General features: G+C 51.1%; 1 protein-coding gene across 1 annotated transcript in view; it reads right to left on the bottom strand.

The window, feature by feature from the left end:
• Positions 1 to 1,367: 1,367 nt before the first annotated feature.
• The window catches only part of Fam102a (family with sequence similarity 102 member A), a 29,102-nt gene continuing 14,433 nt past the window's right edge, over positions 1,368 to 16,036 (bottom strand). Inside the window, exons 2-11 of the mRNA XM_005346054.3 lie at positions 10,683 to 10,803; positions 10,426 to 10,455; positions 8,684 to 8,800; positions 6,332 to 6,378; positions 6,041 to 6,198; positions 4,822 to 4,926; positions 4,512 to 4,728; positions 3,931 to 4,052; positions 3,767 to 3,836; positions 1,368 to 2,727 (exon numbers count right to left, since the gene is read on the bottom strand). Coding sequence (XP_005346111.1) covers positions 2,682 to 2,727; positions 3,767 to 3,836; positions 3,931 to 4,052; positions 4,512 to 4,728; positions 4,822 to 4,926; positions 6,041 to 6,198; positions 6,332 to 6,378; positions 8,684 to 8,800; positions 10,426 to 10,455; positions 10,683 to 10,803 — 1,033 coding nt within the window. The 3' untranslated portion in view covers positions 1,368 to 2,681. The remainder of the gene's footprint in view (positions 2,728 to 3,766; positions 3,837 to 3,930; positions 4,053 to 4,511; positions 4,729 to 4,821; positions 4,927 to 6,040; positions 6,199 to 6,331; positions 6,379 to 8,683; positions 8,801 to 10,425; positions 10,456 to 10,682; positions 10,804 to 16,036) is intronic.

Genomic DNA, 16,036 nt, shown 5'->3' on the forward strand with positions numbered 1-16,036 from the left:
CTCGAAAAACAAAAACAATAAATAAATAAATAAATAAATAAATAAATAAATAAATAAATAAATAAATGTGTGTGCCATCACTGCCTGGCTACCTTCTATGTCCTTTTTGTGCCCACTCCTCACAAATAGAATTGAAATGCAAAGCAGGACAATGGTGGCTCACACTTTTAATCCCAGCACCAGGAGGCAGACGCAGGTGGCTCTCTGAGTTCAAGGACAGCCAAGACACACACTCACAGGGGATTTTTGAGTGTGTGGAGATTATGACTGGGGGCAGACTGGCAAACCCTGGCCTCCTAAACTTTCCCCAGCATTTCATCCAGCATATATAAGACATATGGCGAGCTTCTGTTGTTTTGGCCCCCAAGTGAACATGGTAATGAGATAATTAAAAAAACAAACAACGAAACAGAGTAACAAAAACATCAACATTTAATCTCCCCCAATCAAACAGACACTAGGCTGATTTCCCGAATGACATTATGTTCTACTGTAAGCAGAGACAGAGATACAAACAGCCCATGAAATGGGGAGCAGCGGTAACATTGTTAGAAAAGGAGGGAGTAAAGCAAAACCAAATATTCCTCCTTCACCTCCCACAGAGGAAGACCCGCCTTCTCCTTCCTGCCAGACCACACAGTGTGGTCAGTTGTGGGGATAACCAGAAAAGAATCCTAAAAATATTGTAGACCTTTATATCTCCTAGTAGAAATAGTAAACTGTCTTTCAAGAAGGCTCCAAACTGGCATTGCATAGACCAATTCCTTTCCAAAAATATCTCTTAATATAGCCTATCTCTGTATATAGAATTTGAAGTCTAGGTGCTTCGGCAGCATGTGGGAATCACCGAGCTCAAGAGGACTCGTCTCTGGCTCCTGCCAATGTTCATTTGGTTGTGGCCGTGTTTTCAGCCCAGTGTCTAGAACAGGAGTAACGTGGCAGAGACCCTCTGGTTCAGACCTGGGCTGGAGGCGTCCTTCCTGACAGCACTAACTGCTTTGTTTGGAGCCCTGGAATTCTGGACCAGACATAGACAAGCAAGAGTGGAGTGCTCTCTCCATCTTCTAGAGGTCACCTCACCTAAAAACAAGGCTGCCAGCGTCCCTTAAAGTGCCAAAAACCCGCTGGGCAGGAAAGGACTCTGAGCTAGCAGAACCTTCTCCAGCCATGTTCTGCTCTGCCTCGGCAGCGTCTTCTAACATCCTTTTGTGTTTAAAACAATGGCAACGGAATTCCTAGAAATGCCCCAATCACAGCCCCAACTTTTGCTAACTAAGGAAGACAGAAACTGAGCAAGGGACCTCCCAACCTGGGGAGTCCAGCTATCCCCCATCCACAGGACGAGTGGCCTGTATCCCGCCCCCGCCCCCACCCCCGTTCCCTGTCCCCAGCCCTGCTGAGATGTAGGTGGAGTGGGGAACAGAGGCACCTACCTCCCCTTGCTGGGGGAGGAGGGAATTCCAAGCTGTGAACTTAGGAGGAAAAGGAAAATACCTAAAGGCTAAGGAAACGCCAGCCTGCTGGGTTCATACAAAATGAGTGAAACTTGGGGGTGGGAATTTATCCAGGGCTGAACTGGCAGCCAGTACCCGCCTCCTTTAAGCAAATTACAGAAGACACAGAAAGTGCTGGGGCTGGGGAGGTACCAAGAGGGTGGGTAGTAAGGGGAAGGCCTGAGCAGGGCACAGGACCAGACTCCCCAGGGAAAGCATGCCCCTTGCCCAGAGGGCTGAGGCTTGTCTGGCAATAAACCAGCTCCAGTCCATGCAGTCACAGCCCACCTGGCTGACTGCCTCTCCAGCCTGGAACCCAGCCCAGGCCTGCTGACAGGAGAGCAGAGGAAGAGAAGCCTTTGCTTACCCAGCACAGCTGGGCCCCACCCTTCCTTTCCTGCAGGAAGGCCAGCTGCTCAGGACCCAGCCCTAGCAGATGGCACCATGATGCTCAGACCTTTCTAGGCCCTGCTCTTGGGTCTGAAATGGGGATAATTTGAGGGAAGGGGCAGTGCCACGTTCCAGCCGGGCGACTGTACCCTAGGTCTGGCTGCACAGCAGACAGCACCCAGGAGTCCAGAATAAGGGCAAGGATCGGTGGCTGTGTCGGGGACAAGCACGTGCAAAGTGCAGGCTGCAGGGCAGCAGGAGAACATTTGATGAGGGAGGTGGGGTTGAGGTCTTGGCTCCCAGGAGAAAGCTGCCAGCAGGTCTCCTCAGGACATAAGGACAGCTGAAGCACTAAGCGGAGGGTCAGAGGTGGCAGGATTCTGGGGAGGGTCCAGCTCCTCAAGGGCAAGGTGAAGAAGCAAGAGCCTTGTTAGACTGGCTGAAGCTGTTGCTCCTGCAGTAAGCAGGTCATGAGGGTGGCAGCCACAAGTACCCCAACATGAAGGAGTGGCTGTGTCCTTTGCTGGGCCCAGGTCCTCTCTAGTTTGGGCAGTCCTGGCCAGCTCCATCTTCCCCATTTTCTAGTGGTTCAGAGGACAATATTCACAGTGGCACCGGGGACCAGTGGTTCGGGGTGGACGAAGGACAATGGAATGATGCTTTGGGGCTGGTGTGGCTAGAGTACAAGGAGGCACAGGCGCGATGCAGAACAGATCCAAAGGGCAGCTTCCAGCTCCTCCAGGAACGCCGCTGACCTGGGTGCAAGAGACAGCAGGGCCCTTCCTCAGACCTGGTCCCTCAATGGCTTTCAATCACGACAGGCTCATAGACTCCAGAGGAGACTCTGCGGGGAAGAGAAAAGTGAGCTTATTCCCTCTGATGCTCCAGTTACTGAGCGCTGCCCTGGGCCAGCCCTGTGGGTACTCCACATGCCACCATGACTACCAGTGATGACAGGGGGCTGAACTGATGCCCGGAGATGGTTAGCTATTTCCCCGGGGTGACGGAAACGGGTCCACACTGTGCCTCATTCCCTCTGGACATCAGCTGTGTACAAACACACCTGGACGGACCACCCAGACAAGGAGAGATTTTTCCCTGGGTCATTTGACAAATGAAGAAACAGGTTTGGAGAGACAAATCTTGGCAAGAAAGCCAGGCAGTGGTGGCGTGCGCCTTTGATCCCAGCACTTGGGAAGCAGAGGCAGGCAGGTCTCAGAGAGTTCGAGGCCAGCCTGATCTAGAGTGAGTTCCAGGACAGGCTCCAAAGCTACAGAGAAACCCTGTCTCAAAACAAAAACAAACAAACAAACAAAAAAGGGTGTGTGTGGAAAATGCTAAGGGAGTGCATCTGCTCTTTTCACCGCTTGGGACCTGCAGAACCAGGCTTTCCTCCTCCAGCCTCCAAGTCCCGGCTTCTCATTCTGCAAGGTCTAAGGTCTTTATCACCTTTGTAAGAAGAACCCCGAGGTTTCTTGCTCTTCCACCCAGGGCAGCCCAGAGGAATGCTGGGAGAGGGTAGTTGTAATTTCTGGCCTCAGCCAGCAGGGGTCAGCAAAGTAGCACAAGACACACACTTCATACAGGTTTTTGGGCTCTGGATCCAGAAGTTCAAAGGACATGTTCTTAGCTCCCAGAAACACAAGGGAAAGCCCTAGGACAGTCCTGTATGCTGGACACTACTCTCACTCACTGGCTCAAAGGCCTGGGGAGCTGGACACACTGGACTCACAGACACACAAAGGACTGTGAGAAGGCACTCTGAAGACACAGCAAGGACTGAGGATGAATGGGTAAGGTCACTGGTGACAAAATGGGTGCTCAAAGCCAGGTCAGTGGTCCCCGTGGCTGCCTTACCACACCTCCCTGTCTCCAGTCCCTACCTGTTGGCCAGCTGAATGCCACTCAACGTGGTGGAGCCATCACGGCTCACAAACAGCCGAAGGTTACTGTCTGTGGGGACACAAGGGAAGACAGAGGCTGAGCAGGCAGGGGTAGCCTCTGGAGGTTATCATCGCCCCCAGATGGCTTGAAGTGGCCAGCTCACCCTCAGTATTGCTGCCATCGGTGAAGTCCTGGCTCTGCATTATCTTCTCCACAATGTCATCCGCATCAATGCGAGTATCGTCCACCCAGGTTGGGTGGCTCTCCACTGAGTCCTTCTTTCGCCTTGAGGGAGAGGGACAGAACTATGACAGGGCAGTGACAGGCGCAACATCAAGACAGGATAACCCCAGCACCTATGGCACTAGCACACTCTATGCACACCCATGTTGCACTTCATTGAACCCTCCCGTTCATTAACACCTCCCGGCAGGTGTTAATAGGACTAAGGTTAAGTACCCTTCAAGTTGAACATGTATGCAGGGGATCTAAGGCTCAAACATGATCGGCTGGGTCTACAGACTAATACACAAAACCACAAACAGCAGCTCTGGATAGCAAGGGTACGTGCCTAGCCCAGGGCTGTGCTCCTGCAGCCAGCAGCTGGTTAAATCATAACCATTCAACACTTGGAGATGGGGAATCTATTCTGTAGTCCCTGTGTGGTCAGATGCAAAGTACAGGGAGCACTAGAAGGGTTCTGTTTACCAAGGAGTCTCAAATAATAGGACTCATAGGACTCACCGAAATGAGCGGTCAGACAGATGCAGGGGTCGTGGGGGTCGTGGTGGCTTCTCAGGAGGTCGAGGTGGCTTCTCTGGGGGCCGGTGTTCCCTGTCGATGCTCTCAGGACCCTCTACAGTCATGCTGAGGCCACCAGAGGTGCTGCTACTAGTGGACGTGTTTCTGCGGTGTGTCAAGTCAGACAGGCTGGAGGAGCGAGAGTGCTCTGTGCTGTAGCCTGGGGGGTGGACAATATTGGGAAGGCGATTGATGACAGGGCCCCAAGGCTGTGGGAGACCAGAGATCCCCACGTTAAGGCCTGACCACTCACCGGACAGCTTGGACTGCTGGCTGGCATAGCTGGAGTTGCGGGAGTGGCCAGAGTGGAACACCTCCTCGGGACTGGACAGGCTTTGCTCTGGCTCCTCTGGAAGTCCTGGGGAGAGGAGCAAGGTCACTAAGGGGCCAGCTCACCACAGACTGAAGATCAGGGGCTAGAGGAGCAGCAATCTCCCTCAAGTCACCCGTTCCTCAAGTGGCTGTTGGGACCTTCTCAAGCAGACTATCTACAGGTCTTTGAGGACAAAAGATGAGAAAGTTATCCACAACCATGGTGGGTGTGTGGATCAGGACAGCACCCATGGAGGCCTGGTCAGTCTGTGGCTCAAATCAGACTTTTCCCAGGACAGAGCTTAGTGCTGAGACTGTTAGGCCACCACAGAGGGGACAGAGAAGGCAGCAGGCCCATGGCCTTCCAGACACAGGGAACAGCATACTAAAAGCCTTGAAACTAGAATGAACTTGGGTTTGTTGGCAAATCTGGGAAAAGAAAAGCAGGGAGGACGGAAAAAGACAAGACCCCGAGACAGGCAACAGCTATGTTCTAGGTCAGTTCAAACCCCCTTTCCGGCCCTCACGTCCCAGCTGTGAACAAAAGGAACTAGGTAGAACCTGGCATGGCTCTGCATATGCACACATCCCCTCCTTACCAACCTCCTCCACTCCAGAGATGAGCAGAGATATTCAAGCTACAGGCTGCATTCAGGTCTGCCATATTCCCACCGAAGCCAAGCAGGGTTTTGTTTTTTTCTTGAATAGGGTCTCACTAGGCAAGTGACCCAGAGCTCACTATACAGACCAAGCTGCCTCTAATTGAGATCCACCTGCCTCTGACTTCTGGGATTAAAAAGTTTGTACCATTATGCCCAGATTTTTATTTTATTTTTTTAAATTTTAAGATAGGGTCCCAAGTAATCCAGGAGGATTTGATTTTGCTATGTAGATTAAACTCTGTTCCTCTTGCCTCCATCTCCCACACGGGGCTCATCATGTACCACACCAGCTCAAGCCCTCATTGAGATAGGGTCTCCATATGTAGCCCTGGCTAGCCTAGAATCAGAGATCCTCCTTCCTCTGTCTGAGTGATGGGATTAAAGGTGTGCACCACTATGCCTGTACCCTCCTCTTGATAAGCATCTTCCTGGGACAGGATGTTCAGGGGAGAAGCTGTAGTCACAGGCAGTGGAGAGACAGGCAGATGAAGATGGTACCTGAACCCAGGATGGTGGGCCGGGCCTTGTGGGGCCGGGACCCAGTCAGGGAATTGGTGCTACTGCTGCCACCGCTGCTGGTCCCACCACCTTTACATGTCAGCTGCAGGGAGGAGTCCTGGCCCGGGATGGAGATGGACTTGGCAGTAGATGGCGGCCTTGGGAGGACAGAGGGGTGTGACTGGGGTGCCCAATCTCAGGATCAGATGGAGACGGGTACCCCAGAACCTGGAGGAAGGAAGAATCTATTTCATGGCCCCCAACCCCACCGATAGCCAGGGTGACACTCACGTCTTAAAACAGGGGTCTCCAGAGAGCAGGAACATGCCAATAGTGACCTATTGGTAGAGGAGAGAAATCAGCACTGGCTGCCAACACCCAGCCCGGATCAGCCTCTGGGCTTCACGTGCCCACAGTGAGCCCGGTGTCCTGTGTGGAGGACAGACTGGGCAGCCTGGGGAGAGGAGTGACAAGGCCCACTTGGCACCTAGCACCCGAGCACACAAGTCGGCACCTGCAATTACACATCACAACTAGACCGTGAGTTCCAGGGCCACACTCTCTCACACCTGCTTTCTCCAACTCGGAGCTGGGGAATAGGGCTCATGAGCCACACAAGAAGTAGGGAGTACTCACAGGGCCCAACCATGGCAAACGGGGCTGGCTCAAAGCTTTTGTTTGTTTTATATCTTTTCCAAACATGGTTTCTCTGTAGCCCTGGCTGCCCTGGAACTCACTTTGTAGACCAGAATGGCCTCGAACTTGAGATCCGCCTGCCTCTCTGCCTCTCGTGTGCTGGGATTAAAGGTGTGCGCCGACACCACCACCCAGTAAGTTTTTTGTTTTGTTTTTTAAATGAAGTAAAATATCCAACCAGTATAGAATTTAGAACCCACTTGCAAATGATTCTGCCAACGGTTAAGTTTGAGTCTCAAAATATGGGCTGAGAAGGAGTAACAGGCAGAGAGTAACAGACCGGGAAAGAAGTGCTCAGACCTCAGTGTGTTGTCACCATAGCCTCTGGGCTCAGGCTTTTTTATGGATCATTTCACTAGGCCGTGTTAATGGTCTACAAAGTAGGTGACAGACCCAGTTGCAGGTGGGGGAAAGCAAGACTCTGAGGACAGCTGATTTCACAAAACTCAGCAGACAGGATATAGGGGAGCTGGCCTTGACCTGAGGTCACCTGGCTCCAGGTTTCTTTATAACAGAGTACACAGGCCTACTGGGAAAGACTTTCCATTAACCAGTCTGATCTTCCCATTCTTTCTTACTTCCTACAGGGTCTTGTGTCCTGACTGCCCTGGAACTCATGTAGAGCCACCAGCCTCCACCTCCTGAGTGCTGGGATTAAAGGCACATATCACCATTTTTTTTTCCTTTTTGAGACAGTGTTTCTCTGTGTAACAGCCCTGGCTGTCCAGGAACTCACTTTATAGACCAGGCTGGTGTTAAACTCAAGAGATCTGCCTGCCTCTGCCTCTCAATTCCCTAGGATTAAAAGCATGCGCCACCACTGCCCAGTTCTTTTTTTTTTAAAGACAGGTTCTTGATTCTTGTGTAGTTCTGACTGGCCTCAAACTCATGATCCTCCTACTTCAGCTCAAATTCTGGGATAACACAGCATGCTACCACATTTACCAGCCTACACCCCTATTCAGATGTGTTTCAAGTCCTGTCGATTACCTTGTGCCCAGCTCTGTGCCGGGCACAGCAGGTAACTCTTAGGTCAGCTCAGACGTGGTATTAGGACAAACCGGTTTTCTCAGCCAGACTCTAAAGGGTGTGGGAAGGGACGAAGAGGTGTTCTGATGCAGACACCTGGGTATTTCTGCTCCGAAGAAGATACATTAGCAGGGCTGGAGAGATGGCTCAGAGGTTAAGAGCATTGCTTGCTCTTCCAAAGGTCCTGAGTTCAATTCCCAGCAACCACATGGTAGCTCACAACCATCTGTAATGAGGTCTGGTGCCCTCTTCTGGCCTACAGGCCTACAGGCATACACACAGACAGACTATTGTATACATAATAAATAAATATTTAAAAAAAAAAGATACATTAGCAGCTGCCTGAGGGAAATGAGCTACCTGGGCTGCTAGAGACTATTGTATACATAAAGAAGATACATTAGCAGCTGCCTTAGGGAAATGAGCTACCTGGGCTGATAGAGACCTGTGTGGCCAGCAGGGCAGGCCTGCCTTGGAGCTCACATGGGTTCAGAACATCAGTTCTACTCACTGATACCTCACCAGGAGCCAGGAAATCTCAGATCATGATGGGCAACAATTGGGACCCAGGCTGTGCAGCTGTATGACTGGCAGGATTAAGTGTTAGCTCTGCTTATGAGCTAGGGCAGATGATGAAACTTGGAGCTAATGACAGATACCACACCCACAGGCTGTACTTGCTGTCAGGGCCACGAGATAGAAAAGGACAGGCAAATGGCACAAGGTTCATCTTGACAAAGGTACTTATCAAGCCCTTTTGGAAGGTGGGGGTCACACCCAACCATGGATGGGAAAACTGAGGTCATAACCCAGGGGCCCACATCCTCCCAGCATCTCTGAGAACTTGTATCTTCTGATGAGGAGGTACATTTGTCCCTGCCCCTTGGGAAGGCAGAAGAGGTAGCAGGGCCCAGGTACCTTGAGGATGGAGTTGTCCTGGCGGGTGTTCTTGGTATCATATCCCTCCAATAGGCAGCAGCGTACGGTGGAGCCTGAGCCTGCAAACTCAGCCAGGTTCAAGTCAGTGAAGCCAAGCTGGGAGGAGAACAGAAAATGTGGGAGGCTGCAGGGAGTGTGAGTGAGGCACCGAGGGGTTAATTTGGTAGGGGTGGGGAGAGGAGGACAGGCTCACCCCATAGCCACACTGACTGTTGCATAACCAGGACTCAAGGACAGGATCCTGGGTCAGCAGCACCAATGTGGCAAAGCAAGGAGCTCACATCCCCGAATGCCACAAAGCACCCTTTGTGTGGAGTCCCAGGGTGCACTAGGGCCAGTGTGCCCAAGATGAAAGGACATTGTTGTCTGTGACACAGACGCATTGTTCCCAAGGAAACAAGGCCATGCTGTCGGGAGCTGACAGAGAGCAGGCAGAAGAACGGGCAGGCCCATGGGAACTGGGTGGCAGAGTGAGGTGACGAGACACTACGGAGTAGGCAGGGTCCCCATGACGTCCCCAGTAGAGGGAAGAATCTAACATATGGACACTGTGTCGTGTGCACGGGCTTACTGGGTAAGACTTTCCGCCAACCAGTCTGGACCTGTTCCTCTGAGGATGTGTGCAGGTGAGATGTGAGAGACAGCAGAACAGGGGAAACTGAGGCTGAAGTGACAGAGAGCCAGGCTTGGGGATCACCAGGACAGCAAACTAATTGGGACATTTATTGTGCACCAGTTACATACAGGGCTCGACTACAATATTTAGGGGCACAGACTACAGGATCAGAAATGACTCAGACGGACCCCATTTTATAGTCAGGTCCCTCTGTAGGTACTGATTTCCTCATTTGTATAATGGGATAAAGGTAAGGTCCTGCCATGGAAAAGCAGGGAAGGTCTGGCAGCATCTGATGTGAGCTGAAGGCTCCTTGGATGTACACTGACAATTTGACAGCCCCTCCATTGCCCAGCCAGGGCAGGCAGACAGAGCTGTGGGCTTCTGGAGCTCTAGCAGTGGGGATGTCTGAGCCATTCTACCTTTGTCTCAGGTATCTCCCACAGGGTCAGAGGTCGTCTGCCTTGTGTTGAGCCGGCCACGAGTCCCCCAGAGACAAGAGATGGAGGACAGAACATGCTCATTCAAAGCTAGGTCATCTTCTCCCGATCTTTCCCATAAAAAAGGTTTTACTCCCAGGGCTGAAGTCAGGAGTGGGGGCAAGGGTGGGGGTGGAAGGGAAGCATTAATGAAAGCCTAGGATCAACACAGTCTACAGCAACAGTGAATGGCTGAATCTGAGTCACCAGCCACACAGTGGGACACCACTGCCATTAGAAAGAGTACAGGAAGCTGAGGTGACCTGCAAGATACCCATGATACCCTGGGTAAGTGAGGAGCTGAAGCCGCGGAATCTGTGCATCGGTTTGCACAACTGCTGCTTACAAGCACACGCGTGCACACGGCACTCCCTAAATGGAGCAGTGGTAAAATATTTGCCTAGCATGCATGAGGCCCTGGGTTCAATCTCCAACAACACACACACAGAAAACACAGACTCCGAGTATAGAAGCTGGGAGTGGTCGCACATCCCTTCAGCCCCAGCACTAGGAAGCAGAGGCTGGGTGATGTCTGCTAAGTTTTAACCAATCCCTAACACAATTAGTGAAGTAAGTGCCAGGAAAAGGAAGAAGGCAAGGGGTGGTACGGAACACGGCCCTCTTACCTTGGAATACGCCTTCCCGCCTTTCAGCTCCTGCAGAGACACAGACACATAAGGCATGACTAGGAAACCCTGGTCTCTCAGAGATGGCCCCAAAGCACCATGAAAACAGAACACAGAAAGGAGCAGGTTAACAGCTCACATTTCTCCTTGCAATGGACTTGATAGGAAAAGCGCCTACACCCACAGGTGGAGAGTCTCACACCCATCCTCAGCTCTGAGCTCACAACCCTAGGCCCAGTCACACAAACCCGCCTCACCTTGCGCACGGACACTCGAAAGATGCAGGGGTCCAGCAGGCCTGTGGCCGGGTTGGCACTCATCTTACACACAAAAGTGAACCTCTTCCGCCACCGCACACAATTCTCCTGTACCTCCTCCCTGCAGAAACAGGATAGATGAACACAGGACAGGTGAATATGTGGTTAATACGGGCACCCACCCCCACTCCAGTCCTATGGGGGCAGGGCAGGGCCCTGCTGCCTGAGTGTTTCCATAAACTACAATAGCATGACTGTAAAAACAAAAAGCATGAAATAAAAAACAAAGGATCAGCTGGGCAGTGGTGTGCTCACCTAATATGTTTAAGATCAACCTGTTCTACAGAGTGAGTTCCAAGACAGGCAGGGCTACACAGAGAAACCTTGTCTCTACCCCCCCCACACACACACAAAAAAAGAAAAACAAAGAATCAAAAAGCAGCCTTGGGTGAGGAAAGGCTGGGGCAGCTAGCCTTTCAGGGGGCCCACAGATGTGCTGAGCTTCTATTCCCAGCACCTTGACCTTGCCTGTTCCTGCGCTCCCATTACCAGCCCCTGCCGGACTCCTGCTGGCCCTCCTTATGTGACCCTCACTTCAGTCTTCCCAGGATGAACTCACTCAACCCACTGTACAGATAAGAGATCAAGGCTTGGTCAGTGCCCCAGATCTCCCACCAGTCTGCTGGGCCCACAGCTGGGTTCAGTCAGACTCTAACAACACAATAACCACAATAGCTAATGCTGTATGCAGCTGCCCAGTGCTAGGCACCATTCAAAGAACGGCAAAGTCAGTAGTCCCCACAGCCTGCTCACAGTGCTGGAGAAAGCCTGCCAGCCTGTCTACAAAGAAACAGAAGGTTCTGAGATATCAGGTGGAATTCTAACCTTCTAGCCCTGGAATGTGAGGACAGTAACAACCCAGCATAACTGAGATGGCTGTTCTTTGATGGAAACTCTGGGGGCAGCTCATCTACATCCCAACCAACAGCCGTGAGGAGCTCAATAAGATCTGGGGCAGCAGCAGTGCACAGCCTGGAGAGCTGAACTGTGGCACCCCTACAGTCCCCGCCCAAATCCTGCCAGAACTGGTGCTCAGTGTCTTCTTCATTCAGTGCATCCCACCTAACTGGATGGGCAGGCACACAGCTGAGAAGTGACCCCAGAAACATGGCTTCCCTACCAGATGTGAGAGAGGGCTGTAGTCAGGAATCTGCTTTTCACAGAGCCTGGGTGGCTGTGGATCTATGCTACCCCTTTTACAGCTGGTGACACTGGGGACCCAGCAGGACTGCAAGACCAGAACTCACAAAGCAGGCTCAAATTCAGGCTATCTAGCTTCAGACATTGGCTCAGGGGCACAAAAAGCAGGAAAACCTGGCGGCTGAAGCCCCATGGGCTTGTGAGGCCAGCAATTCCACATTACCACATGATCTAGTAATTCTACTCCCGTGTCCACACCCAACAGAGACAGAACACACAACCACACCAAAACCTGCACATAAATGCGCCAAGCAGCACCGTTCACAACAGTTAAAAAGCAAAAGCAACCCAAACACCACAAATGGTGAGTGGGAAGGACATCCGTGGCCCGCTCAAGAGGTCGCTGACCTTCGGAAGGAGGCACTAACACAGTGCTACTAACCTTGAACACATTATTGCTAAGTCAAAGCCAGGCGCACAGGAGAGCCTAGTGTAGATTTTATCTGTGGGAAATGCCCAGATCAGGCAAATCCAGAGAGATAGAAAGCAGACCGGTGGTTGCCAGGGAAAGGAGTTGAGGAAATGAAGAGCAACAGCTGATTTGTATGAGGTTTCTTGGTGATGTCATGAAATGGTCTGAGGGATGAGAGCACCTTGTGAATGGGAAACACCACTGGCTTGTGGATTTCTGTTAGTTTGAGGCCAGCCTGGTCTACAGAGCTAGCTCCAGGACAGTCAGGGCTGCACCGAGAAACCCTGTCTCAAAACAACAACAACAACAACATACCCAAAAAAGTAAATAAATAAATTAAAAAAAAAAAAAGAAAGAAGGGGAAGGAGCAGGGCTTAGTGGCTCACATCTTTAATCCCAGCACTCTTGAGGCGTCAACAGATGGATCTCTGAGTTGAGGCTAGCCAAGGCTATGTAATGAAATCTTGTCTCAAAAAAGGAAAGAAAGAAGAAAGGGAAGGGGAGGAGGATGGTCTTGCCCATCGGCGGGACTGCAGGAAAGGGGTTTCTACAATACATCATCTCCATTGTTTTCAAAAGGACACAAGATGGTGTGCACAGAGAATTCAGAGATGCCCATGACATCACGGCAAATGAGGGCCACTGATGGAGGAAGGTCATTGGTTAAAAAAATAAAGAAACTGCTTGGCTGGCCCTCATAGGTTAAAACATAGGAGTAAACAGAACAGAATGCTGGGAGGAAGAGGAAGTGAGCTCAGACTCGACAGCTCTGCTCTCTGGAGCAGAGACTCCATGCTCCCCTCTCCAGATGCGATAGCTCTGCTCTCTGAGACACAAGCGATGAAGCTCCGACCCAGGATGGATGTAGGCTAGAATCTTCCCGGTAAGCACACCTAGCTGTGCTACACAGAAGATTAGAAATGGGCTAAATTAATATGTGAGAATTAGCCTAGAAGAGGCTAGATAGAAATGGGCCAAGCAGTGTTTAAAAGAATACAATTTGTAGCCGGGCGATGGTGGCGCACGCCTTTAATCTCAGCACTCGGGAGGCAGAGGCAGGTGGATCTCTGTGAGTTCGAGACCAGCCTGGTCTACAGAGCTAGTTCCAGGACAGGCTCCAAAGCCACAGAGAAACCCTGTCTCGAAAAACCAAAAAAAAAACCAAAAAAAAAATTACAATTTGTGTGTTGTTATTTCGGGGCATAAGCTAGCCAGGCGGCCAGGGTGCTGGGGACGCAGCCCTGCCGCTCATATTACTACAGGCCACCGCTGGGCACTTGAGTGTCTGGAAACTACAGACGAGGAAGGGCAGGGAAGAGAGATACTGTTGTCTTTTTTCCCTCCAGGGATGGAATGCAGGCCTTATGATGCTAGGCAGGCAAGATTCTACACTGACAACCTAAGTCCCCTTCCCTTCCTTGTCTGTCTTCCTAAGGCTTTGAACATGTAACCAAGCACTCCACCACTGAATTAAGTTCCCAGCTCCTCATTTATTCACCGAACTGTTAATATTGGTTGTAAATTTTCACAGTGCCTGCCTGGGTAAGGGGACTCCTCTCTTAAGTCTTGGAGTACTATCAGAGGCAGAAAAGCCCCTCTAGGGAACATCGGAGCCCCTCTCACCCCGGGAGACTCCAGCATCACCTTATACCTCTGCAACTTCAGTGGGCTGGGAGGTGCTAGGAAGGCAGAGACTGAGCCTGCCAGGACACCACAGGCCCATGCACAGCAGTGTCCAATCTATATCCCCATTCATCAGGAGCACAGTGGGCCAGCCATGGAAATCAAGAAAGTGAAAAGACAAATTATACTTAAGATGTAAACAGCGTGCATCCCACTCCCTGCCCTGATAAAATGCAACCAGACAATAGCAAGTGTGAAATCACAAAACTTTAGCATGCTCAGCCCCAGATAACTAAATAAAATGGCAAAAACCAAGGCTCGGAGATCATCCCAACCCAAGAAAAGACCAGAACCCTGAACTGCTGGCTTCCTGGACACCTGGCTTATTCATGCTGATATAAACGAACAGTGGCCATAAGGAAGGGGACAGTTCAGTCAAGTCTGTTAGAACTGAGGTGAGGAGTTGATTTTGTCTAAGAGTAGTTCTCCTCATCAAAATTTAACTTTAAGCCCTGTGGTGGAGATGCACACCTTTAATCCCAGCACTCAGGAGGCAGAGGCAGGCAGATCTTTGTGAGTTCGAGGACAGCCTGGTCTACAGACAGTTGGGGACAGGACCGTCAGGGCTACACAAAGAAACCCTGTCTCAAAATACCAAAACATAAAAATAATAAAAATAAAATTTAAAGGAGAGGGAAATTAAGTTAGGATGGGTGGTTATAATAAGCAAAGGGATTTGAACCACAAGTATCTGATTCAAGGCCAGGGCCCACCCTCACCCCCCTGAGGCACTGTCAAGTGGGGACATGCCAAGTGAATGTGGGCAACCCGCTGACAGGGTGGGAAGGCTGTAAGTCAGATTCCAGCTTGGGGTTTCAGGGCGTGCATCCCTGCTCCCTGCTGCAGCTGCCACTGCCAGGGACAGGTAATTAAAGAGACAGGTTTTGCTTTTAGTTTTAAGATATACAATTAGACGTGCAAATCCGAGAGCAACAGGGCAAGGCCTTTAACCACTGTGGTCTCTGTGACCACCTTGCAGTTATTTTTGAACTGTCCTAAAATAGAGTAAGTGCCCCACAAAACAGTGGTTTCAGATGCTCTGGACTTCCCGGATCTCTCCTGGCTCTAGGACTCTTCTGACTGCCTCTGCCTAGCTCAGGCGGACACGTAACGGCTTAGCAAGAACCTTGGACCTATATCCAACTGTCAAGCTGTACGGTATCCATAGAGAGTGCAGGCGCCAGCTCAGGCTACAGGCATGGCATGAACATTTGAAGGGTCCTGGAGCAGAGGGGAAACAATTACACAAGGAAACATGTTACACAAGGAAACAACTGGCAGCTGCCAATAAGAGCTCTCTACAGAGCAGGACAGATGTTGGGGCAGTGATGTCACAGTCAGGGTTTCAGGGGGGTGGGCGGTGTCAGCTGGGTAAAGATAAAGGGAGTCTCCAGCAATAGGAACATCACAGGAAAGCTGTGATGCACGGGGCTCTCTCACTATCAGTTCAAGTTGGGTAGGAGGAAGTACATCAACCCAGTGTCTCTGCAGAGCCACATCTGCCTAGCATCTGCCTTGCTGTGTCTTGCGACCAGGAAATGTGGCTGGTCACCATCAGGGTCCCATACTAACGGGGACCACAGCTGTCTGTGAACATGGCCTCTTTCCCTAAAAGTCCAGGACAGAGCTGGCAGAAAAATCTTCACTCTCTATGCCCCTGGCCCTCTACTTCAATAAAGCATCCCCAAGCCTTGAGCTTATTCTGTGGGATTCCAGGTTCAAGCACAGGACTGAAAGAACGGCCCAATAACCCCAAGGCCTGTGTAAACACCACCTCTGTTCTACAGTGACGAAATTGAGGTCCAGGGGGGTGAAACAAACTCATAGAACACCAGGTCTCCCCGCAGCAGCCTGCCAGGAGACTCCCAACTCACTGTATCATTTCAGTCCTCCCCGCACCGAAGCATGGAGGAGGGAAAGGTCTCCCCGGTTCACAACATGGACATGACATGGACATGGAGGAGGGAAAGGTCTCTCTGGTTCACAACATGAACATTGA

The sequence above is a fragment of the Microtus ochrogaster genome, chromosome 4 (genome assembly GCF_000317375.1).
Source record: "Microtus ochrogaster isolate Prairie Vole_2 chromosome 4, MicOch1.0, whole genome shotgun sequence".
NCBI lineage: Eukaryota > Metazoa > Chordata > Mammalia > Rodentia > Cricetidae > Microtus > Microtus ochrogaster.